The sequence below is a fragment of the Heliangelus exortis genome, chromosome 21, assembly GCF_036169615.1.
Source record: "Heliangelus exortis chromosome 21, bHelExo1.hap1, whole genome shotgun sequence".
NCBI classification, from domain to species: Eukaryota; Metazoa; Chordata; class Aves; order Apodiformes; family Trochilidae; genus Heliangelus; species Heliangelus exortis.
Genome location: NC_092442.1, coordinates 4,678,978 through 4,703,691, shown reverse-complemented (window position 1 = coordinate 4,703,691; position 24,714 = coordinate 4,678,978). Strand labels below are relative to the sequence as shown.

Below are 24,714 nucleotides of genomic sequence, written 5' to 3'. Positions count from 1 at the left end.
GATGACATCACGGATGACATCACCGATGACGTCGTCGACGCGTGACGTCTTGCACTGAGTCCTCCCGCCCGCCGGGGGGCGCTGTAACAACCGGGAGCGGAGCGGAAACGACGCGACGGATGCTCCGGGAAGGAGCGGGAGAACTCGGGAGGGATGAACGCTCCGCCGGCATTCGAGTCCTTCCTTCTCTTCGAGGGTGAAAAAAAGTGAGAGGAGGAGGGGGACAGGACACAGAAATGGGTCGGGACAAGGGGGGTTGGGGGGGGTAGGCCCGGGCTCCCCGTACGGAGCGAACGCTCCGTACGGGGAGCCCGGGCCTACCCCCCCCAACCCCCCTTGTCCTCTGGGGTTGTACCGAGGAGCTCCCTGAGGTAAAAATCCCTCCCTGTCCCCTCAGGATCGCCATCAATAAGGACACGAAGGTGCCCAACGCTTGTCTCTTCACCATCAACAAGGAGGATCACACGCTGGGGAACATCATCAAGTCGTGAGCTGGGGAAGGGGTGATTTGGGGGAGGTTTGGGGCTTTTTGGTTATTGGAGCCCTAGAGAAAAAGGAGATAAACGGTGGCAGGGCCAAGCTGAGGGAATATCCTCTATAAACATGTTCGTTTGAGCCTGTGTGTGTGTTGTGGGAAGCTAATAAATCCATTTAACTATGAAAATGTATTTTTTGTATTTGTGCTGTGTGGTTGTTGACTGCTGCTTTTCCCCTCCAGGCAATTACTCAAAGACCCCCAGGTGTTATTTGCAGGGTACAAGGTGCCTCACCCCCTGGAACACAAAATCATCATCCGTGTCCAAACCACCCCTGACTACAGCCCCCAGGAAGCTTTCACCAATGCCATCACAGATCTCATCAGTGAGCTCTCCCTCCTGGAGGAGAGGTTCAGGGTCAGTTTGTGTCTTTTTTTGGTTTTTTTTTTTAAATATCAGGGTATACCTGTAATTAAAATCAAAGCAAAGGGAGGGGTGGTGTAGCTTAAGAGCTGCTGCTTTACCTTGATAAATTAATTAAAGCTGTGCAGTGTCATTTACTCAGCATGGTGGGGTCTGCCTGCTCTGCTCTCAGGAGTTATTTTATACCCAGCAAGGACCCAGTGGTACTTGTTAACTCTTGAAGTGTCCAGCACCATTTTTTTCTCAGTCTTACTCCTTTAGAAAACCATTTTCTAATTTCTTTTCTTTATGTCTCCTGCCAACTTTTTGGGATAGTATTTTTTAATTTATTTACTGTGACTTGTTCATTGCTTCTGCTCAACTGTGCCCCTGATTTTTTTTTTTTTTTTGAGACTTAAATCTGCCCTAAAAGTTAATTCAGACAAAAACCAGGGGGACCAGAGTCAGGGACTGTCCTTGTAGTGTGTTCTGCCACAAAGTGAAAGGGACCAGCACACCCATTTTGTAACTGGTTTGATTTTTAATCCAAGTATTTATTTTCTGGAGGGTGTAGTGATTCCCACTGATGGGTTCTGAAGGTTCCTGTGTGTCACAGGGCTGGTCTGGATGTCTAACCTGCCTTCCTCCAGCTCAGTAACAATCCTTCTCTTTGTGTGTGTGTGGTTTTTATTGTTTTTCAGGTTGCTATTAAAGATAAACAAGAAGGAATTGAGTGAAACCACCCATTCTTCTGAGCCAGAACCATCTGCCTGCTGAAACCTCCAGTCAGGACAAACATTTTCCCACTTGTTCCACTCATGTTGTTGACAGCACCCACCCCTCAAGGATTTTTTTTTTTTTTTTGCCTGGCAAACGCCTTGCCAGGAGGATTTATATCTTGATTTGATGGATAAGTCATTAAAATGATTTCTGCTTTTCCAATTGGATCCTGAAGGCAAACATTTGTACTGGACTGGTGGGGAATTTATTGTGGGGTTAATCCCAGCCTGGGAAGGAGCTGAACTCTCTGCTTTCCTTTCTCAAAAAGCCTCAGCACTGCCAGCTGAACCGGTGTTTTGTTTTATTAAGTGTCATTTCTATAAAACAAATAAACTTACAGTAAAGGAAAGTGGATGTTTACCACGAGCTGATGAGTTTAACAAACTTTTTTTTCTTTTTTTTTATCCACGGAACAGCTGCTCTAGAAAACGTTGATGGTTACACGGGGAACAGTCACTAATACTGCACTAGTTCAAAGCACAGGCATGAAGCAGTGTTACACACAACTAGGACTTCTTCCAAATGGCTGTTATGTTGACACTGGTTAGAACAACCAGGTAAGTGAAAGCAGGGTCTGACACCACGTTGTTCACCAGAACTTCTTCATTCAGCTGCTCCCCATTCGCCCGCAGCTCCGGCCACTTGAGGATCTAGAGAGGAGATCAGAGGGGGGGGAGCAGTGGGGAAAGGGGAGCTGGTGAATTACTGCAGGGTTTGGAGAGTGGGTTTGGGTGGAATCTGCTTCCCTGTCCCTAGGGAAGCTGAATAAAAAGGCTTTTTTCCCTTTGGGAAGAGGGGGTGCAGCTTGATGCTGAATGTGGGGGAATAATCATAGAATCATAGAATCCTAGGGGTTGGAAGGGACCTGGAAAGATCATCTAGTCCAACCCCCCCTGCCAGAGCAGGGCCCCCTAGAGTACATCCCCTAGGAACGTGTCCAGGTGGGTTTTGAATGTCTCCAGTGAAGGAGACTCCACAACCCCCCTGGGCAGCCTGTTCCAGGGCTCTGTCACCCTTACAGTAAAAAAATTTTTTCTGATATTCAGCTTGAACCTCCTATGCTCCAATTTACACCCATTACCCCTTGTCCTATCACTGGTCACCACTGAGAAAAGCCTAACTCCATCTCCCTGACACTCACCCCTTACATATTTGAAAACATTGATGAGGTCACCCCTCAGTCTCCTTTTCTCCAAACTAAAGAGACCCAGCTCCCTCAGCCTTTCCTCATAAGGGAGATGTTCCACTCCCTTAATCATCTCAGTAGCTCTGCACTGGACTCTTTCAAGCACTTCCCTGTCCTTCTTGAACTGAGGGGCCCAGAACTGGACACAATACTCCAGGTGTGGCCTCACCAATGCAGAATAGAGGGGGAGGAGAACCTCTCTTGACCTACTAACCACACCCTTTCTAATGCACCCCAGGATGCCATTGGCCTTCTTGGCCACAAGGGCACATTGCTGGCTCATGGGCATCTTCTTGTCTACCAGGACCCCCAGGTCTCTTTCACCTACACTGCTCTCCAGCAGCTCAGCCCCCAACCTATACTGGGACATCGTGGTGTTCTTCCCCAAATGCAAAGTGACCAGGGGGTGGGTCAGAGCCTCAGGGGGGTAATGTGGCTCTGGAAGGACAGTGTGTGCCTGCCCTCATGCCTGGGGACTGACAGCCTGGAAAAGGAGAAGCTGGAAGCCAGGGAAATGCCCAGCTGGAAAAAAAAAAAGGGCAGCAGGAGCCTAGGGAAGCAGCGAGGCCTTTCCTGGGTGCAGGTCTGGCTCAGGGAAGTGGTGTCTGTACCTGCTGTGTACCCAACACCCAGCCCAGGCCCTGCTGCTGGGAGGAGCTGCCAAGCTGCAGCCCTGGGGAGGGAGCTTTACAGCTCCCAGTCCTGTCACAGCTGTGATTTGAAAGGTGGTGGCCTCGGGACAGAATGAGGAAAGCAAACCCCTGGCACGTGGTGGTGTGACAATGCTCAGCAGGGTGGGGACAGCTGCAGCAGCAGGGGGACAGGAGGCCCAGCTCAGCCCCAGGAGGACAGGAGCCCTACCTGAGTGGGAGGGATCCTCTTGTCTGAGCGTTTCCCCTTGGCAGAGCTCCAGGCTGTGGTGTAGTTTGAGAGGTTGTACATCCACACACCTCCCTTCTCATCCCCACAGAACACGAAGGATTTTGCTGTGAGACCAAAAGAAACAGCTGGGAAATAAGTATGGGACTGGGAGGCCATTCCTCTGGAAACCAAAGCTCAAGGGGAGGGGGCTGTGGGATCCCCAGGGAAGAGATCAGATTTCAGAAAAAAAAAACAAACCATTAACCTACTTTGTGTGGAAAAGAGAATTAATTTCAAGATTAATCAGCTATCTAATACAGAAACACCAGTGCTAAACACTTTGGCATTTCTTCTGGCTTCCTAGTTTTGGGAAGTGGCAATCAGAGCAGGGATTTATATTTTTTTTATTCCTTGTTATCTGACACCCCAGCTGTGGGATCCCTGCCCCTGCTGCGGGGCCAGGAACCCCACAGGGCCGTGCCCTCAGCTCTGCCTAGGAGCAACTCTGTGTTTGATGGGGGGAAGGGGTGACAACAGCTCAAATCCAGGCCTGACCCCTGTGTCTGTCTCTGCTAGAGAGAGGGAAGGTGTTTTTTTTCTCTTACCTGGGCAGGTGCTGAGTGTCAGGTAGGACATGTCTGTCGTGGACCACTCCAGCTCAGCCAGAATAACCGCGGACACCGTGCGCTGGCAGCCTTTTGCCTTGGTGTATGAGCGACTCCAGCTCCACAGGTAGATGCATCCTGGTTTGGAGCTCTTGGAAACTAGGGAAGAAAGAAGGGAGAGGCTGTGTCAGGTGCTGAGAAGAAGTGAAATGTCCTAAAATGAAAGCTCTGGTCGAGGTGGTCCACCCAGCAGCTGGGCTTTTAAAATGCGGGACCTGCTGCCAGCAGGCTCCACCTCCTTTATCTTATTTCAAGATTTAACTGGAGCCTGCAGAGGGACTTTCAGGCCCATATTTATGTTCCTGCACTGCAGAACAAGTGTAAGCTACACAGAAGCACACCCTCAATGTGGGAACCCCCAATTCCCCTGCAAAAACCCCTCAACTGCTGCTCCCCAGCCCTCGAGCACCCGTGGCTCAGCCACGCCTGCTCCCAAGGAGCTGCCTCGGTGACACATTTTCTCCTCAAGCCCCCATTTTAGGTGAAGATGAGTGCCCATGGGAGACAACTCCATTCTGTGTAGCCCTCAGAAATCTAAAGATGAAGCAGTCACACCCCCTTCAGCCCCTCTGCTCATCACCCACCACACGCTGCGTGCCCAGCTTGCTCTGGGTTTCTCTCTCATGTTCCTACTCACCAACAACATCATCGTTCAGAAAAGCCAAACCATCGACCCTGTGAGCTGTTGTCAGGCCTCCCTCCTCATCAGGAAACTGGAATATGGTTTCAAAAGGCCTAGAATGGGGGGAAGGTGATGTGAGTCCAGTCCTGCTGGGGCAGCAGCTGAAGGGCAACTCGGGAACAGAACCCAAGAAGGAATTCATGTGTGAAAGTGAGAGTTTGAGTGGCTGAGCCTCCTGCCAACCTCTGAGCAATTCCCACTTGAACTCCTGCTTTCAGCCACCTGGGTTTATTGACAGAGCAGACACCTGTTTACATAAGAGACTGTTCTTGCAGGCATGAGGATTACCCTGTGTCAACAGAGCATGACTTCACTTGCTTCCTTCTTCTAATTGTTTGCTGTGCTCCCAGAGTGCCAGTTTCCTGGGTAACCACATAGCAGCAGCAGCAGGGAAGGCCTTGCTGGGAGACTGAACTCAATCCAAGAATTTATCTTCCCTTACACTACTCCCCAAGATTCTACACCCTTAATTTTTAGGGTATTGTATTACACACAGGCCTTCAAAAATGGTGCAACATTTGCAGGCTGGAGCCCTGCTACAAGTTCAGGGCTGTCTTAAAACTCTCCTTTCAGCAGTATGTTAATATTTATTCTTGGCCATTATGGGATGGGGAGGATGTTTTCAGTTGGGCAGGACATGCTGCTTTTCTTGCTCTGAGCCCCTGGGTTAGAAATAAAGCTTTTGCTAGGATTACCTCTACTTGTTATGGAAAACACATGCAGGGCCCCCAGCTTTTGGATCTCACCTGCTTTTTTGTTCCTTATCCAGTTTTATATTCCAGGCAAGGCAGCTGTTTTCACAGCCAGCCACCAGGTACTGCTCTGGGCAGGTGGGGACCAGGGCGATCCGTAAGGGAACAGAGAGGGATTCCAGCACCAGCAGCTGGCTACAAAAAAAAAAAAAATTAAAAAATAAAAAGAGAACAAGCAGTTAAGTGGTGCTGCAAGATGACAGGCATAGGCTCCTAGACTGGCCACATCTGGTTTTTGAACTTTTACCTTGCTTTGAAATTGTAGTCACAGTCTGGAATCCCAATATCCCAGAGTACAATGTGCTTGTCATAGGATGCAGCTGTGGGACACAGAAGAGAAGCAGGTAGTGACACTGCTGCTCATCTGCCTTTTCTCATCCTAGCTGGCAATTCTACCTGTGTCACAGGCTGCTGTGGCATCAGAGAGCTGGGTAAAGCACAGCAGCAGCCACTCAGCACCACAGACACTGTCAAACATGCACAGTCAGTCATCTGCATTCTTATTCTCTGCTCCAAGAGGAGCAAATAAAAGTTTGTTTTTCCTTGGTTCCACCACTAAGCCCTGGACATTTTTAATTAGTGCCTCTTTAAGCTCAGGTTTCTGGTGGTGGGTTCCAGTGGAAGCTAAAATAAACCCTCTGCTTTCAGGCAGACACCACTTCATTCCACAGACCCAGGGCTCACTCTGCTCCCACTGGGAATGTCAGGCACTGGCATCAAGGGTGAAAGACACTTAAATGTCTTTGTCACCAAGCTGCTGCACTCAGAGCAGAAACATTTCTAATGCATTACTCAGAGCAATCTGACACTCCTCAAGCTCACAGGAAAGGGGTTACTGTTCAATCCCCAAACAGGCATGGAGAGACTCTCCATTACTGCACATTTTTCTGTACAACATGATGAGCCTGCCTGGTCACACCATCAGATATGGCCATGCTGTCAGCCTCCTTTTTTCTCTAGGATTCTGCTTTTTTGAGCTGCTTCCTAAAAGGCATCCACTACAGATATCCATGTTTTAAGAAAATCCCACTTTTGATGGTTCATGTAGCACTCTAACCACTCCAGGATGTGGGTAATTGCAGGCAAAGGGAAACAATGTGCTGTGGGGTGCAGGTGTGGCTCTGTGATAGCCACTTCCAAGCCCTGACAATGCTGCTGTAATTTGTAACATGATGGTTCACTCCCCACCAGCCTGTAAGCCTCAGCCTCTGGGGGCCCTACAAAGCTCTACTTGAATAAAAATTAAAAAACTTAACGAGGCCCAGAACTCAGAAAAAAATTCTCATTGATTCAACAGCAGTTAAGCAGAGTTTTGCTTGTTGGAGAAAAAGAACTCCAACAGCCCCACTGGATGCTGCATTTCCCCTGTTGCCATGCTGGATCAGAGCCCTGCTCCCTGCCTGCCCCCAACAGCCTGCTCTGCCCATCATTCTTCTTACTCAGCCCTGTGGAACGGATCCTCTGCTTGTTTGTAGCTAATGTGTGTGTGACAGCAACCCCCCCTAGAGCTGCCCAGAGAGAAACAGGAGCTGTGCCTGAAACAAGCTGTACCTTCTGTAGATGACTGACTGCCACCCGAGCCTGGCAACACCCCCTCCAGAATCTCTGTATCCCTGCGTGCTCCCTGCTTGCCCCTGGTGACAATTCCCCTTGTCAAGGACACTCAGCCTTTCTCTACATCTAAAGCTGAAGAGATTCTGAAGCAGGGACTTACTGAAGAGGTGAGTTTCTCGAGCTGGGCTGAAGCAGACAGTGGCAATGGGCTTTTTATGAGCCTTTATCTCTCCGTAGCAGAAGTCAGCAGCCACGTGGATCAGCTTGACAATCCCTCTCCTCCCAGCAGCTGCCAGGATATTGTGGGATTTTTTCCGACTGTCACTGATTGTCATGGTGAGGGTTGTCCATGCAACACTAAAAAACTCCTGTGATAGGAAGAAACCAAAAAGAGCATGCAAGAGCCCAGCCAGCAGGACAGCTCTCAGCTCACAAGTAAAGATAACAAGAGCTATTCAGGTGAAAGGACACGATTGTTCCAGCTGGAGCATCAATCTCAAGACAACCCTGAGAAGAGCACAAACTATTCAGCCACCTCTGTGCTGTCCAGCAGCCTTAGCAGCCTGGGCACACGTATGCTTGGGGAAGGAGAAGAGAGGCAGACTAATCTTCTAAACTAAAAAAAAAATAAAGCTGAACCAGGCTAAAAGGATTAGCAAGAAAAACTTAGTGTCTGTCTTCCCCTTTTAAAGACCTGTCCACACTAATGCTTGAAACCTGAAAGAAAGTTCTTTCAGAAAGAAAGTTCTTAAAGAAAGTTCTGAAAGAACTCCTTGTGATTTCTCTTCTGTATACACAAGAAACATCTAATAACAGGTTCAGGTATTTATACTCAATGTTTACTCCTGCCACTTGCAACCTACCTCTGTAGCCACCTTATACTTTTTCAGCACTGTCCCCGTCTCACAGTCAATCAGACAGATGGATTCCCCTCCACAAGTGGCCACAGTTCTGGAGGAGCTCACGATGGGATCTGAAAGATGAAGAGAAGAAGGTGAGAAGCTCCCAGGCTCCCAGCTAATGCACGAAGACTGCAGCTTTGCACTGCCTGGTGCTCTCCCAGTCTCCTGTTTCCAAAGTCAAAGAAGAAGGATGTAAGCAAGTCTCTTCCTGACAACGGAGACTACAGCTTGAAGGAGCAGGGGTCTAACGCTGGGATTCCAGAGCTGGGTGGTTCTGGGAATCCTGCAAACCTCTTAAGAGCTCACCTTTCCTGGCTCCAGAGTCTAGCAATGGCTCGAAGACACAGGACCAGAGCTGGGTTTTAAAATCCTCGCGGCTGTTGCCTTTACTGTGACACTGAAGAAAATGCAATGGCTCTGCACTGACATCCTCCTACAATAAACCATCCACATTTAGAAAATTCAGTCCCCTGACAGCCTGTGATTGCCTTGACAGAAAGAACCCTCTGCTGAACCCAGCACTCTGAGTTCAACTCGAGTATTTTTCAGCCCTTCTGTGCTACAGAGAACAGGAGAGACTGAGGTGCCACCAATGCTCAAGACTCCTAAACCAGCAGGCAACTGTTCAGACAAGATGTGCCCAGCAGACCCCAGCACTGAACCCCACTTCCTGCTGCAGGGAAATGTCAAAAACCCTTTAGATCCCAACTGGTTGGAGCTGAGAGGGGGGGAAAAAACCTTTCTCCACGAAAGAAAAACCTGAGAGCAAGTCATGCCAGTCCCATTGTTAAGAACAGGCTTGGAGTTCACCACCCAAGAGCTCTGGTCCATCCATCATCCCCTGCAGGGGATTCATTGTCTCCAGGTGGAGGCCTTCCCTGGTGCCTCTGAGAGATTGAAAACAACAAAACAAAACCCATAACTCACAACATTATCTGTCCAACTAGGAGCTCCAAGCTGATGAAATCTCACTGTGGCTCCTCCCACCAAAGCAAGAGGCCCAAAGCCAGTCCCAAGGAGGGTGATGAACATACCTTGCCCTCAGAGTTCTTCACTGGGGTCAAACTAATGACTCCGTTGTCCTGCTCCTGGCTTTTCTGTTCCCCTGCCAGCTGGCTGGATCTTCTGTTGCTTTGCCCCTTGGGAAACTGCTCTCCATTCCTTTGTGTCCCTTCAGCTCCCTGCTCAGGGGTTTCCTCTTTGACTGGCTGGTTTGATGATCTTGGTTTCTCAGGAGTTGGCTCATCCTGCACACGACTGGATTTTCTGGGACTAACAGCAACGTCCTCCTTGACGTTTGCCTGGGACTTGGACTTCTTGTTTCTTGACCCTGATTTGGAATTATTTCTTTTCCTCTTGCTGGGTGTTACTGTGACCTATAAGGCATGTTGTTAGTTTCTGCACAAGCTTCTTAGATATTAATTATTCCAGAGATAATTATGCCAGAGATATTAATTATTCAAAAGCAAGTACCCTCCCCTAGTTACAGACTGGTTCCAAGAATCAGACAGCCCAGAGCTGTGAAGCTCCCAGAGACAGAAGCTAATGAAAATCCCTCAGCCAGCCCCATTTTCATCTTCCTTCCCTTGTCCCACTTACTTGGGATTTACAGATGATGTAGAAAACCAAATCTGGACCAAAGGGGCTCAGTCTGCCACCATTTCAAAGCAGGCAAGCACCAGCACAGCCTGGCCAGGCATCAGCCCAGTTCTCTCATTAAAATTATCCCTTCCTCAAAGGAGAGGGAGAGTCACTAGGGCTATACCCATGGAATCTTTTGAGTCTCCTATGAGGATGGAAGTTTGGACAGTGACTCAACCTTCACATTGCTGAAAAAGCTTCAGTCTGGCCATAAAAAAGGAGCCTCAGCTGCTGAATACAGGTGGGAGCCCAAAATTGGCCCTACAGTTACCAGAGGGTCATAAATGTAAACAGAGGAGTGCTGCTGAACTCATATGAAATAAAAAAATAAAAAGGAGATTTTTAATGTAACTGGAAAAATCACTTACCTGACCCACGTCCTCTGCATCTTCCCTAGGGCTTTCTGTACTTTCTTCCTCATTTTCATCCATCTTTTCCTCTGGTTCAGGATCTGTGTTTAACTCCAGGCCCAGTGAGTATGTCAGAAACTCTTCTGCAATCATTTTCACCTTAAAAGCAAATATGTGGATATGTTAAAAAAAAAAAAAAAAAAAAAAGACAAAAAGCAACATCAGTCAAACTCTGATGTGCAATGACAGAGCTGCTTTGCTGCATTTTTAATATCTGCCTCCACTGTGCTGTGTGAATTTCAGAAGTGATAGAGGAGCCCTCAGCTAACAGCCTGGCAGGCCATGTCCTGCTGACACAACTGACCCAAGAACTTCACTTTGTCACAGGCATCCAGGGCACAGGTTTGTGAAAACAACAGCACAGCAAAGCCACAGGACAAAGGAGAGATGGAAGCCTCAACTGGAAGTCTGCACATGCAGGTACAATATATGTTACAAACTAAATGGTATCTTTCCCCACTGGGAGTAACTACAGCTCTGTCATTACCTTTTCTCCTTTCATACAGCTTTCATCAAGACTAAAGGTTGCCATTAAGAGTTATTTACAATTAATTAAGTACTAAGATATTGCAGTTTTGCTAATTAGTGCAAGTATCATTCCTGCTTATGAATTAAACAATGTTTAATGGCAGTCATTCAACATGGTGCACATTTACTCCTGCTGCTTCTGCAACTGCAGAACAAAGCAGTGAAAAAACCCAGAAAAAGTTACAGAAAAAAGCCTGCAAGGGCCCTGATGCCCTGAACCCAAACCCAGAGAGCATTTTAATCAAATCTGGTCAGAATCAGGCTGCAGAGTCCTTGCCTGAGGGAAGTGCAGTGTAACCTACCCGCCAGCGGGTGAATTCACTGAGTGAGCTGGGGCCATGCACAACGTTGGTCTGCACTGACTTCAGGAATTTTTCCTTGATGGAGTTCACTTGCTCAGCTGTGTATTTCTCAGGAAGTTGGTCATGGAAGAATTTTTTCCAGTGAGCAGTAACCTAGGCATAAAAACTGGGTTTACTCAACAGAGAAAAAAACAGAGCAGAAAAGCACAAAGCTCTTGGGTTTGTGAAAGCATTTCTGAAGTTGCCAACCCTGAGGCTCTCCCAGTTACAGGATGGTTACTGCTTTAATTTATGCAGGTTACCTGGCAGGTAACTGATTTATTGTAACAGCCACAGGATAATGGGGATGTTTGAGTTTTCTTGTAGTTCAAGCATGGACTGATGCACCTGGCATCCCTCTGACTCCAAAAAGCTTCTGATCTATGGGCACCACCATGCCCCAGAGGTGCTCACCCACTGGCAGAGTTTCCCATCTGAGAGCTTCTGGTGGGCAGCAACCCAGCTGCAAGGATTTCAACCCAAGAAATCTCCTTTTAGACACAGCAGTAAGAACTGAGCAGGAAGTACAAGGCATTAACATCCCAGGCAACCCTCAGCAAGACAAGAGGGCACAAGAGGTCTCAAGTTGTGCCAGGGGAGGTTTAGGTTGGACATTAGAAAGAATTTCTTTCTGGAGAGGGTGCTCAGCCATTGGAATGGGCTGCCCAGGGAAGGGGTGGATTCTCCATCCCTGGAGATATTTCAAAAGAGCCTGGATGTGGCACTCAGTGCCATGGGCTGGGAACTGCTGTGGGAGTGGAGCAAGGGTTGGACTTGATGATCTCTGAGGTCCCTTCCTGCCCAGCCAGTTCTATGATTCTGTGATTCTATGATCAGGGGAATGTATCTGGGGCACAGATACCAGCACAAAATGAACAGCATGGGGGAGCATTTGGCATCTCATTAAACATGCCCTGCTGTCTGGAGAAGAGGCTGAGCAGCTCTCACCAGGACCCTTTGAGGTATTACAGAGGTAACAGCACAATAAGCCATCCCAGCCTTCAGAATTTGATCTCTCCACCACTGCTACACAGAAGGAATTAACAAGATCAACTACCTGGCATACAAATGGTAAGAGCAGCACTGCAAAAAAAAAAAACCAAAAACCAACAAAACCCTTTTTCATAATAGAACAATGGTTTTTCTCAAGATCACAATATGCTTTGTGAGGGGCTAAACTTTGCATGCAACCAAGCGAAGATACAGCTCCAAACATCCACATCTAAAGAAGAAGAAAGAATAAATCTTTGTTCCTGGTGCAGGCTGGAAAAAGCAAGATTATCCTCAGCCTGGTTTTGTGCTTCCCATCCCCAGGGCCAGGGCAGCAAGGTGAATGAGATGGGGAGGTGGATGCAAAATGGGTCCTCCCATTTTGAATGCTGGTCAAAGTGAGCTGAGAAACTAGAGGGTCAGGCAGAGCCCTTCCTTCTCCTGTGATGGAAATTGCAGGCAGGATTGGCTACACAGAACAGGTAGAGCAAAAAAAAAATAAAAATCAGTGCCCAGAGCAAGCAGCAGTGAGACATTTTCCAAGCACTCCAGACTGCAGGCTGTGCTCAGATCACATCAGAATTGCTGCTGAGCCATTTGATGTTTGTCTGCCAACTCCATCATGAAACTGAGCACAGGATCTGATCATTTGTTGGTCTGTGCTGACTTCAGGAACTTTGCTTAGAGATTTCAGAGCAATAGCACAGCTCTTACCTTGCTGGTGAGCTTACGGCTGTTGACACGCCGCACGTGGTTTGCCTGTTTGGTTATATCCTTGCCATTGAGCAGCCGAAGATTTTCCAAAAGAAACATCACTTTGTAGTCATCGTTGAGCTAGGAAGAGAAGACAACAAAGTAACCAATGTCAGACACTTGGTATTTGCTTTGGTTCTTTACTAAAACCCGACCCAGGTGGAGGAGGAGGATGGATTTACCCAGAAAAAAACGTTTCGTAAATTCTTTTCTGCATTTCCACCTCGAGGGTCACCTCTGAGTTGTAAATTAACCTTCTCCTTCGAGCTGGGATCTTAAAAGTGCAGACTCAAGCCCTGCCTCCCACCGGGGCAGTACTGACATCTGACACAAGGTGGTGGCAGTGCGAGCTGCCACAGTTTTGGGTGCCTAAACTGCAGCCAGCAGAGCCTCTGGGGAGAAGTCAGAAAATCCCAACTCAACTGACCCTCAGCTTTAACTCTCCATCAGGGAATGAAATCTGCTCTTCCAGAGCTCAAGGGCCACTAAAAGGAACATATAAGGAGGTCACTTCTACACAGTCATCACTGTATTTCACACAAGAATGAGAGCAAGATACCCTGCTTGATAAGCTGCCTAAGAGAGGTCTCAGGCCTGGAAAATCAATCCAAGATCCCCAGGTTTTAATATCCGAGTGGTTTTGGGCAAATCCCTTCTGCAGACTGGGAAAGAGAGGCCCAAACTGGTGAAGGGGAACAAAAAGCTTTGCTGCTTCTCAGATGCCCTCACTGCCTCAGAACAAAAGGTAAGAACTCCACAGAGCTGCTGCTTCTTTCCTCCTCTATTTAATGCTGGGCTTGGGAGGCAACTCACTGTCAAGTTGTTGTTCTCATAGGTGAGCTCCTCGAGCAGAGGGAACTGTTTCAGAGCAGTGACATCTTCCAGCTTGTTGTTGTTGCAGTTCAGGACACGTAGATCAGGCAGGCTCAGACTGTTGGGGAATTTCTCCAGTAAATTATCAGAGAGATCAAGTTTCTGCAGATGCCTCAGACGAGAAAACAAACGTGGGTCTAAGTCTCCAGCCTTCAGCTGCAGCTTGGACAGGCTGGAAAAACAAAAGGGAACATCAAGTATCTGGAGTTCATGGGAAAAACAAGTGCTGGGTTTCACAGGACACAAAGTCCCTCTTGGTGGCACCTCTCAGATTAGCACAATTAACAGGGTAAACCTGGCCAAACCTGCTTTTTCTTGTCTGCAGCACTCAGGGCTCTGAGCACACATCCATGGAAAAGATGTGTCTGAGCTAAGAGGCACCACCAGACTCAAGGGAAACCTCTCAGTTGGCTGAGAGCAGTGAATCACCAGAAAAGTTCTTCTTTGTAGAGAAAATTACTACATCCCCAAGAATTCTGGCATTTTATTTCCTTGCAACATCAATTCCATCTCACAGCTGGGTCTATGCAATACTACAGTGATCCCAAAAGGCCAGAGCTGTCCTCCCCTTCACCTCCTCTTGGGGTTTCTACTCACAAATTGGATCACTTTGCTGATCTGGCTCAGAACTTTCCTCTCTGCATTAGAAGTTCAGGCCAAGTGCAGAGTGGGTCCCCAAACCTGTTTTCAAAGAAGCACAACCTCAATTTCACACCAAAAAAATGACTTTTCCACTTCTTGTAGAGTGACTTTTGCTGCAAAATGGCAGCTACTTCCAATGGCAAAGGTGTAAAACCTCTAACCTAAAACCTCTAAAACAAAATCCCCAGGTTGCCACTAAAACAAAAGCATTCTGCCCTGAAAGAGGAAGGGGCACAATATTTGGGAGGGGGGAAAAAAAGACTGGAAGAAAGTGAAAACTGCCTAATATAAGGGTCATTTAGAGCTGATGAGATCATTTAGTTGAGCTCCAAAGGGAGCTTCTAGTCCTGGCTGCCAACATCTCTTGAGGAAACGAGCCTGAGTTCTTTTAACAAACAGAATCCCCCTCTCTAGTGATGAGTTTAAAAGGGCCTTCTAAATATAAATAAAGTGTGAATAAATAAAGTAAATACAACCAGGAATAAGCCTGTCCTCTCCTTCACTTGTCATCTCAGAAGCCCAACCAGCAGAAGATAAGAAAGGTTGAACCAAATTCAGCTGGCTGCAAGGCTCCTGAGTATGTGGGGTTTTGGGGGAGAAACTCAACAGTGTTTGCCAAATGGATTTTCTGAAATGAAACCCTTCAGACCTGTGGTACAGCTGTGAAACAGCCACACCCTGCAGATTCACTGCTTCAACCAGCTCAACATCACTTTGTTACCAAGGTTACTGCAGGCTACCTTCTGCAGATAAACTTTTGAGTTTCCCTCTGAAAACAGTTATTTTAGCAGAAGAGAAACTAAAAGAAATAACTTTAAAGAGCACATATGAAATCCAAACCTCTTACATCAGGAACAAAACCAACAAAGGCACCAGCCAGAAGCTGGATAGCTGAGCCACTCAGATTAATCACTTCTGGAGTAGTGAAATCCCACTGCTTTTGATTTGTTTAGCAGCCTGAGGGGACCAAAAGCCACTCCCTATTCCCCCCTGCACCCTCTCAAGGGAAGGTAAAAGGGGAATAAGGATGAGAAAGTTAAAAGTTGGGAATGAAAAGGGACACAGGCTTACTGGAACAGGAGAAGGGCAGTAACACTGGGATAAGGGAAGCAGCAGCCAAGCAATGAGCAGGAGCAACAGGGGCCGGGCTGCCTGTCTGCCTGACTTTCTCTAGAACATGGGCAGGAAATGGGGAGAATATTGACCCCTCTGTGTTCCACCCCTCTGGGATCCCCCAGCACCCCACAGACACTCCTTTAGGTCCTCGTACTGGTACTAAAAATCCTCCTGGTCTGCTCAGACCACAGCATATGGAGACATCTTTTCAATGACCTCTCTTAAGCACCAAACTGTTTTGAGTAGTTTCTAAGCACATCAGAGTTTGTTCTCCCTCTCTGCAGTGTTTGAGGAACAAACACAACTGGATTTAGAGGAGACTGAAGGTGATGCAGAGGAAAAGGGATGGGAAACAACATAAAAATATATTTTTTAAGCCTCTAAACTCCAGGCCAGAAGAGATTTTCTTACATTAAAGAATCATCAGCAGGCAAGTGTTTTGGGGGTAGGGAGTGTATCTCAGTGTTAGGAAATAAGGACCCAGCCTTCAGCAGTTTGACAGAAAGAAGGAGGCAGCACCATGTTAATGGTGAGAAGAGGTGGGAACTGCTGATAACCCATTTAGTGAGCACAGTTCCACTGCTCCTGCACTGAGAATGCCATCTCCCATCCTGTGCTCTGTATCTTTTTTCAGTAAAAATGCTTCAGGGAAGAAAGACAAAAAAAAAAAAAAAGGATGGCCCAAGCTGAATTCAGCTGGAATTTTCCATGGGGCTCTCTGCACTTACTTCAGGGTCTCAATCTTTCGCAGTCTTGTAGATCTTGGAACTGCTCTTTCCAAAAGCAGTTCTGTGGTAATTTTTGACATTTTTAATCTCCACCCTTCTGCTGGAATCACTGATCAGTCAGCTGGAGGATGTCTTCTTGTAGCCTTCCTGGTAAAACAAACAGGAAAAAGAGAAAGTCCTTTCAACTGACTCCAAAAAAAAAAAAAAAAAAAAAAAAAAAAGTTATGAGGTTAGTGACTGATTTTGCTGCTGTGTTTGAAGTTGATTTTTCCATGCTTGAAATGAAAAGATTTTAATTTTTTTTTTATGCTCCCAGTGCACTGACCCAACCCATCTCCAGAACAGCAATGCCTCCCTTGGTTATTAGAGACAGACTTGTCCTGGATGGGGTGACAGCACTCAGGACTGGGACAGTCTTGCAGTTACCTCCTTCTACCTCTCCTAAGCAACAGAGCTCTGCTCCCAGGATTCTGACAAACTTCAAATAAACAGTAAGAATAACTCCACCTGTTGTGAATGTGTTCCTTCTGTGGAAATGACACAGTGTGCTGAGCACTGAGCAGGTGAATAGACTCATGGCTGAACAACTTCTAAATTCCCTAAAATTCTAGGGAACTGAATTAGTTACCAGAATAAACACCCACAGAGCAGTAACATCATTACCTCAACAAGAAAGCAAATCACCAGCACTGTGTGTTACTGGTAATTAACAGATGTTTCATGCAGTGTTGTGGGATGGTACCTGCACAGACCCACTGATACCCTGATATTTAGAAAAATAAAACTAATAAGGCCAAATCAGCTTCATGAAATCACTGCTTCATGGCTGCCACAGATTCCAAGAGAGGGAAATAAAAGAAATAACCTCACAACTGCCTTCTAATGTTACTCTCACTGCTGATGCCACTCCAGGAAGCCCCAGGGGACACAGGAGTCCCTCAGCTGTCTCCTTGGGCACCAACCATGGACTGTGGGGTCTGGTGGGGCATTGCTTTGTTAACACCTGTAGGGACAGCCCTTTATGGATGGCACAATGACACCAGCAGCTGCTCAGGATGGGATCCCTCAAGTGACAGAGCTGTCCCTAAAAGCCAAGCCACAGGATCAGCTGCTGAACCTCCCAAACTCCCCTCAGCTCAGCATCTCTACAGAAAATTTGACTCCAATGGCTCTGGATGTTCCCATCGCCTTCTTTGTGCTCAGACACAGCCCTCTCACCTCCGGGGAGACCAAGAGGGACCCCAAAACCCAACCCAAATGGGACACCCCCCACCATCACCCCCCTCCTTCCCCACCGCCGCAGCTCCGGGCCGGCAGCACCACAGCGGGGCCCGGTTCAGGCCGGGAGACGCAAACGAATTCAATTCCACCCTCCCCGGCCTAGCCCAGGGGAACCCCGCTCCATGACCCCCGCCACACCGGGGACGAAAGGGCCGCTGCCCGCCTGTCAGCCCGCATAGAGGCGGCCCCGGCCGCCCCTCACACCGCGGCAGCGCAAGGGCCCGCGGAGGAGGCCCGGGGCTGCCAGGCCGCGGCTCTACCCGGGAGCAGGGAGGGCGGTGCTGGCTCCCTGCCGAGCCGGTCAGGTGCGTCCCTGGCCCGCGGCCGCCTCCTCAGGCTGCCCCGGAGGCCGCGGTGAGGGCAGGCGGCGGCCGCGGCCCGAAGCGCCCCCGCGGGAGGTGTGCGCTGGGTGAGGTGACTACAACTCCCAGAACCCCCCGCGGCGCAGCCGGGCCCGGCACCGCCGCTCGGCACCGCGCGGGGGCTGCCGGGAGAGCGAGTCCGCGCTGCCCCCGCCTCCGCTGCCCACACCGCGCGGCCTGCGCCCAACCCCGCCTGCCCCGACCCCGCACCGGCCCCGCACCGCCCGCCGCTCCCCTCACCTGGAAGCGGGCCGGGCCGTGGCGGCGGGAGGGGGAGGAGGAGCCGGGGAGGAAGGGAAAAAGGAAGGGAGGGAGGGAGGGAGGGAGGGAGGGAAGAGGAGGGGGCGGAGGGCCCGGATCCTCCGCGCAGCCGGCGGGGATGGAGGCGGCGGGGGGCGGCGAAGGGCCGGGCTGCGGCTGCAAAGGGATCCGCTCCTGCCTCCTCTGCGAGGGGCCCGCGCAGGCCGCTCCGCCCCCCCAGGTACCGGGGAGGGGGCGGCGGGGAGGGGCGGGCGGCGGGGCGGGGCCGGCGGGAGGGAGGAGGGGGCGATGCGGGGCTGCCCCTCAGGGAGGGGATGGGGAGGGGGATGCGGGAGAGGCCCCGGGACCCCAAGGGGCGCTGGGTCCCCCCGGGGGAGCGCAGGCCGGGGAGAAAACGGAGCCCCCCGGAGGTGAGAGGAGCCCAAGTGGCTTCTCCTCAATTTTAGGGATCCTGAAATGTTTCAGAGCCTCCCAGCAGCCAAGACGGAGCTTACCCGGGTGTCACACGTTAACAAAAGGCAGCCCAGCTCCAGCTCAGCCTTTTTTTTGGTGATTTTGATCGTCTTCCCTCATTCAACTTGTATTGATCTGACAAACCCCCCATCTCCACAGCCAGCCCGAGGAATGCTGACCATTAATCTCCTGCTACCTCTGTCAGCCAGGATCATCTGTTCTTCCCAGTCTTTGCAGGATAAAGATGTTACTAAGAAGGAAAAGCAGGTTCTAACCTGGAGCTGTAAGAAAATCAGGGGAGAGTTGTCCCCTCGTGTCTACAAAAATCCTGTCCAGACAGTTCCCATGCTGCAAGCAGCAAAGTTGCAGGGGTAAACCATGGAAATATCTCATCTCAATAAGTTTTCCCCCACCACTTTCTTTCATTCTCCATTGTTATTTCCACAGGGAGAAGATAATTTCACTTACTGTCCAGCAACAGGCCTAGCTAAAGGAAATGAGCACTCGGAATTTGCTGGTTGGGCATTTCCATTTCCAGGAGTGTTTCTGGCAGAGGAGTTCATTAGCCAAGATGAAGAATCTGAAATAGTTGAACTGATGGATCAGGATGATTGGAAACCATCACAGTCTGGCCGAAAGAAACAGGTTTGACATGAGCAGCCTGGGTGTTCTTAGATCCCTCTGGAAAAGGAGAGCTGTTTTCAGTTAAAACTCAGACCACGTACACATTTCATTAAATATTTCCCTTTGAAAGCTTTTCCTGAAATCAACTGCAAGAATTACTTGTAATTAAAGTCAGCTCCTTGCAAAAAATACATGGCAGTTGGAACAAATCATACCTGATGGTGCATAATCAGGCACTGAATTTCACACAGTCTCCAAATATGAAAGAAATGGGTATTTTGGTTTGGTTTTACTTCACAGGTGAGAAATCTAATTCCAGAGAGACTAACAAAGCTTCACTGAGTCCTTTTACAACCTGGTGACCAGGTCACTGGAAATTATGATGGAAACTCAAAAAGTTTTGACTACGAGCCCTCCAAGCAGACCTGTCCTAGATTTCTCCTTGACACCAACTTTATCCCCTCCCTTTTCTTTTCCACCAGGACTACGGACCCAAAGTGAACTTCAAGAAACAAAGGCTGAAAGCTGGCAGCTTTACTGGTTTGCCAAGTTTTAGCAAGAAGCTTGTGGCACAAATGAAGGCCTGCTCTGTCCTGGGTGGTTTCTTCCCTGTTGAACAATGTAACCTGGACTACCTGCCAGAAAGAGGGTCTGCCATCGACCCTCATTTTGATGACTGGTGGCTCTGGGGAGAACGTCTTGTCAGCTTAAACTTGCTCTCCCAAACTGTGCTCTCCATGTCCTGTGACTCAGAGGACAGCATCCAATTATTCCCCACTCGGAGTCAAGAAAACAGGGAACCGAGCCCCCCCGGATCTCCCAGGCAGACTTCAGCGTGCAGAAATCCAGGTGAAGAGGGAAATGACTGCGTTTTATCCCCCAGGTTTGTTCCCAGTAAAGAGGTGACTGTCGCCATCCACTTACCCCGCCGGTCCCTGGTGGTGCTGCAGGGAGCTGCGCGGTACAAGTGGAAGCACGGGATTCACCGCAGGCACATCCAGCACCGCCGGGTCTGTGTGACCTTCAGGGAGCTGTCTGCAGAGTTCAGCGCCGGAGGCAAACATGAGGAGCTGGGTAAAGAGCTGCTAGAAAGAGCCCTTTCGTTTCAAGGAAGGCCGGTGTGAGCGGGCAGAGGAAAAGCGGGCTGGGATTTGGTGGTGATTTTGGAAAAATAAAATGGGTGCGGAATTGGGATGGCTCGGTTTGTGTCTGGAGTCGAGTGGATGGAGAGAGAGAGAGAAGCTCAACCACGTGGAAATGTAGCAACCAAATAAGAGTGTGGAAGGAAGGTTGCTTGGTTGAAGGTTCTCCTGGGCAATGGGAGCTCAAAAGTCAGAAAAAAGCTCCAGGTCAGAAATGAGCAGCTGAATTCAGTAGCTGCGTTGGAACAAAATGCAAAAAGCCACGAGCAGGTTCTTAAGTATTTAAATTACACCAAGAAAGAAACTTAGAACCATTTAAAATGAGCTGAGCATCACTCAGCCCTTGGCACAGGTTCAGCCCAAGCCCTGCAGCAGATTTTAACCTTTCCTGGCTGGCACCTGGTTCCATTTCACTGCTTTTAGCTTTGTGCTGGGCCCCGGGGACACAACTCTGCTCTCACCTGCTTCAGATGGGCCCTTTAGAGGTCAGCTCTCCAGGGAAAGGGGGGTAAGCAAGCATCTCTCCACAGATAGCACAACACACCAAGAACTAATTAAAGTCATTATCTTTTGCTGAAGATTCATACTTTAACAGGGAGGATTAATCATAAATCCTGGGTGTGACCTACATCTGGGAGCAGAGAGCAGCATTTGCAGAGGGCCAGTGCTGCCTCTTCTGCAGAGACAGCCTGGACAGCTTGCACAGACTGTGTTATTTTCTGATCATTTGTCATCTCTGAACCCTGCTGTCCACTCTCAGTAGCAAAAGTCTGATTTAGGGAATAAGCTGGGCACCAGCCTGCAGCCCTGGCACCTATCATTTTTTTTTTTTTTTTCTTGGCACCTCCAGCAGCCAGGTTTGACTCATGCCTTGTACCTAAGATCTGAGGCCATCTGTCTGCTCTCTGCAAACTTCTGTGCTCATGAAAATAAAAGTTGTGCTGTGGAAGAAGTTGGGATCCTTGAACAACTCACCAAAACCCCTTCAGCACAGTCACACCTACAGCAGTAAAACATTTTACAGGGCTGCCAGGTTTTAGTTGGGAGGGGAAGGGGACACGTGTATCCATGGCATCCCTGCACAGCTGGATCCAGCAGTACCTTCTTGGCACAGAGCACACACACCACAGACACTGCCTTCTGCACCAGGGGAGGGAGCTGTACACCCCAAAAACAAAGTTACAGACATCACTTGGGTGAATCAGAGTGTTTTTTAACAGTTTAAGCTGGCAGATACCACCTCCCTCCATGGCTGCAATGAGCTACTCTCAGTTTAGCTCAGTATTGCAACATCTCCATGGACATCTCCATGATAATTCCAACCCCATGGGTAGGGAAGTCTTAAACCCCAAACCTCTGGTGTCACCTACATGCTCCAGCAGTGGGTTTGGCATTCCCAGCATTCCCTCTCCATCAGAAACCCAACCTCCAGGAGCAGCACTGCTGTCACCACGAGTTTTATACCAGGAAATGCAATTTCTCCAGCTGACTCCCCAGAGCAGGGACTTGTGCTCTGGAAGTGGCAGCTCCTGACCCTTTTTTCCAGCAGACTCCTGGGATCAGCCCCATCCCACAGCAGCCATAGAGGACACGATGTCCCCAGCACCTGGAGCTGCTGTTGGGAACAGGAGACCTTTGGGCAAGCAGGAGATGGCTGGCAGGCTGCTGGAGCTCAGCACAAAGCCACCCCAGGGGAGGAAACCCAGGGAAGGTTTTCTAGACAAAGCACTGAGCTCATCCCCCATCACCAAACCTCTCCAGCAACCTGCTTGTTGCCCAGCAAACTGCAACAATCAAGGATTGCCATTAATGTTTTGGCCCTTGTTCCAAATGCTCTCTTTTAAATCCATGTTGTGCTCTCAGCCTGTTAAAATACTCTCTGGGCACATACCTGCTGTTTCTTTCTCTCCACAGCCACAGCAGATGATGGCTTGTGATGAATCAGTGCCACAATAACAAGATACACAGTGTTAGTTCACTTTGTGTTCTGCATTTGGTAGCTGAATTTTTTCTGCCTCAACCAAACTATATGGGAAGCTGCTGTTCTTGCCAGAAAATTCCAGCTCTTCCTAGCTGAGATCTTAAACTGGAACAAAAAAGCAAATAATTCAATAAACAGCAAAAAAAAGGGGCTTTGCCTAGATGGTGTTGAAGTCCAAAATTTAATCCAGTCACTCCACAGTCATTGCTATGTTTATCTTTTGCCATTCTTCACCTGTTCAACCATCTCTTGGGCATCAGTTTAGATCAAAATGCAATTATACACCCTGGGTTCTGAAGTGCTCTCTAAAACTTTCTGTTCTCTCCTCAAAAGCCAAACCACAGCACTGCAGAACACTTGGTTTGCACCGTCAAGTATCACAGAAATCTGAGAAAAGTATAAAGAGGATTTAATTCCAATTAATTAGCTCATAAAAGTAATTTTGGCCACTATGCTAATGTTATTAACATAAGACAAACTGTAATGGTCTTCGTGTCACAAGAATTCCTATCACAGCTGTTTATCTCCTTAACCAAGATTAGCACTTGTAAAACACATGCCAAGAGCCAGGCCCTCATTAAAAGGAAACCCATCAAATTGTTATCTACTTGTATATTTTAAAAGGAGAAAGATAATATCTGACCCAGCTCTTTTTTAAAAAAGGCAAAACCTAAGCTAACCCATAGAGGATGCTGGAGGACTTGAGCTTGCAAAAAATTCAGTCTGAAATCAGCAAGAAGTGTTAAAACTGAGTGAGTTTATCCAGTTTCTCTCATGCAGCTGGACAGGAACTGAGATCCATGCATTGGCCTACATTAAATATTGCTCATGCAGAGGTTAAATAAGAATGGGCAAAGCTAAAACACAGAGATTTTTCTTTTCTCCAAGCACTCCTGGCTGTTCCAAGCCTGGGTAGAAGTGGTGCACACAGGTATTCCCAGGAATGCTGTCTAAATCCAGCCAGTATTGATGTTTTGTTTGAAAAGGAGGCAGCCTGAGAGAAGCTAAAGAGCAAATTCCAGCACTGGCCCAAGTTGTGCTGAGATCTGATCCTGAGGTTGCAGCTTGAGGAAGCTGACTCAGAAGCAGATGCAACACAACACAGAAGATAACAAAGCTCCAGCAGGAGGGAAACCCCAAGGCTTTTTGGTGGTTTGTTTGAAGGCAGGAGAAGAAGAGAAAGGACAGCACGAAATCCCAAAGGAGAGGAGAACGGGAAGCGTGAGCAACCGGGTACCCTGCACCTCCATCTCCAAGCCCAGCACAGCCATTCCAGGGCAAGCTGGAAGTTCCCATCCCTAAATCCCAGTGTCCAGGCTCTGAAGGCTACTGGCTGTGTGGCTGCACCCATCCTTCCATCTCCCCATCAACATTCCCACATACCAAGTGCTCAGGGCAGAGCACGCTCCCCCCGGGATCGCTTTCACCCATCACGTGGGGCAGGGCTGGATGGTCAAATCCAACGTCTCCACCAGGCTCATAAATCCTCCCCGAGTCATGCAAGCCACCAAAACAACAGGGGGGCAGCTGCCAGAGCCAGGCCTGCCCCGGGGTGATGATAAAAATAGGGAGTAAGAGCTGCCACTGGCCAAGGGAGAACCTGATCCTGCTCCCTCCAGCTCACAGTCCTGCTCCGTCGTGATTCCTGCACACGAGGGAAGGGGACAAAGTCACCTCCTAAAGCAAGGCAGGTACCTACCCCTGTCCTTGACAGCTCCTGCCTTGATTCAGGAAGGGTCCCTCCAGTGCTGGAGCCTGCAGAGACATTTTTCTACCAAGCAAAAATTGTCCAAATAATAGAAAAATCTGAAGGAGGGCTCAGGACTTTGGAGGGAGAGGGGGGCTGTCCCCTGCAGCAAGCCAAGGTGAGCCCCACTCCAGAAATTGGGAGAACTGGCCCAGACAAGGTCCAGAGAGTCACAACCCAAAGGATCTGAGAATCCGAGCAACAGCCACCCCAAGCTCCAGCCCCTCAGGGTGGGTACACAAAGGTGAGACACGTGTTGGGGAGATCCGTGACATCCCAGCCCAAGGGGAGAAGCATCCCTGAAGAATCCCCGTACTGGAATGGAGCCACACAAAACCCAGGAATGACAGAGAGCTCAGGAATGACAGGTGACAGCACAGGACAGGCATGGGCAGGCAGGGAAGTGACACAGTGCACTGCCAGACCTCCTGGGATACCAGCAATGGTGAGGACAGGCTGGCATCTCCATGCTTGAGTGATGGGGACCCTGCTGACAGCCATGAGGGCAGCAGCAGAAGCAAGGAGGATTTTCTGGCACTCTGGTGCAGAAACATCCATCTGGACAAGGATAATGTCCAGAA

The 24,714-nt window shown here is 49.0% G+C and overlaps 3 protein-coding genes across 7 annotated transcripts; 2 read left to right on the top strand and 1 right to left on the bottom strand.

Moving 5' to 3' along the window:
* Positions 1-54: 54 nt before the first annotated feature.
* On the top strand, positions 55-2,024 carry POLR2J (RNA polymerase II subunit J). Its single transcript, XM_071764827.1, has 4 exons — positions 55-206; positions 398-487; positions 719-893; positions 1,580-2,024. The coding sequence occupies exons 1-4, from the start codon at positions 154-156 to the stop codon at positions 1,613-1,615; spliced, it is 354 nt and encodes a 117-aa protein (XP_071620928.1). The 5' UTR covers positions 55-153; the 3' UTR covers positions 1,616-2,024.
* LRWD1 (leucine rich repeats and WD repeat domain containing 1) lies at positions 1,943-18,243 on the bottom strand. Of its 4 annotated transcripts, XM_071764823.1 has the most exons (17): positions 18,166-18,243; positions 16,283-16,429; positions 14,394-14,477; positions 13,737-13,968; positions 12,885-13,004; positions 11,142-11,294; positions 10,270-10,410; positions 9,295-9,636; positions 8,567-8,693; positions 8,222-8,331; positions 7,519-7,726; positions 6,052-6,124; positions 5,799-5,939; positions 5,008-5,105; positions 4,311-4,469; positions 3,706-3,830; positions 1,943-2,308 (listed from the first exon to the last, which is right to left on the bottom strand). In XM_071764823.1, the coding sequence occupies exons 5-17, from the start codon at positions 12,981-12,983 to the stop codon at positions 2,165-2,167; spliced, it is 1,920 nt and encodes a 639-aa protein (XP_071620924.1). In that variant the 5' UTR covers positions 12,984-13,004; positions 13,737-13,968; positions 14,394-14,477; positions 16,283-16,429; positions 18,166-18,243; the 3' UTR covers positions 1,943-2,164. The 4 variants fall into 4 exon arrangements, with proteins under 4 accessions (XP_071620924.1, XP_071620921.1, XP_071620922.1 ...); XM_071764820.1 differs by lacking the exon at positions 14,394-14,477; XM_071764821.1 differs by lacking the exons at positions 14,394-14,477; positions 18,166-18,243 and adding an exon at positions 16,946-17,547.
* Positions 18,244-18,272: 29 nt separating this feature from the next.
* ALKBH4 (alkB homolog 4, lysine demethylase) lies at positions 18,273-20,457 on the top strand. Of its 2 annotated transcripts, XM_071764826.1 has the most exons (4): positions 18,273-18,406; positions 19,087-19,284; positions 19,746-20,146; positions 20,255-20,457. In XM_071764826.1, the coding sequence occupies exons 1-4, from the start codon at positions 18,305-18,307 to the stop codon at positions 20,385-20,387; spliced, it is 834 nt and encodes a 277-aa protein (XP_071620927.1). In that variant the 5' UTR covers positions 18,273-18,304; the 3' UTR covers positions 20,388-20,457. The 2 variants fall into 2 exon arrangements, with proteins under 2 accessions (XP_071620927.1, XP_071620926.1); XM_071764825.1 differs by having other exon boundaries at positions 19,746-20,457.
* Positions 20,458-24,714: the final 4,257 nt, after the last annotated feature.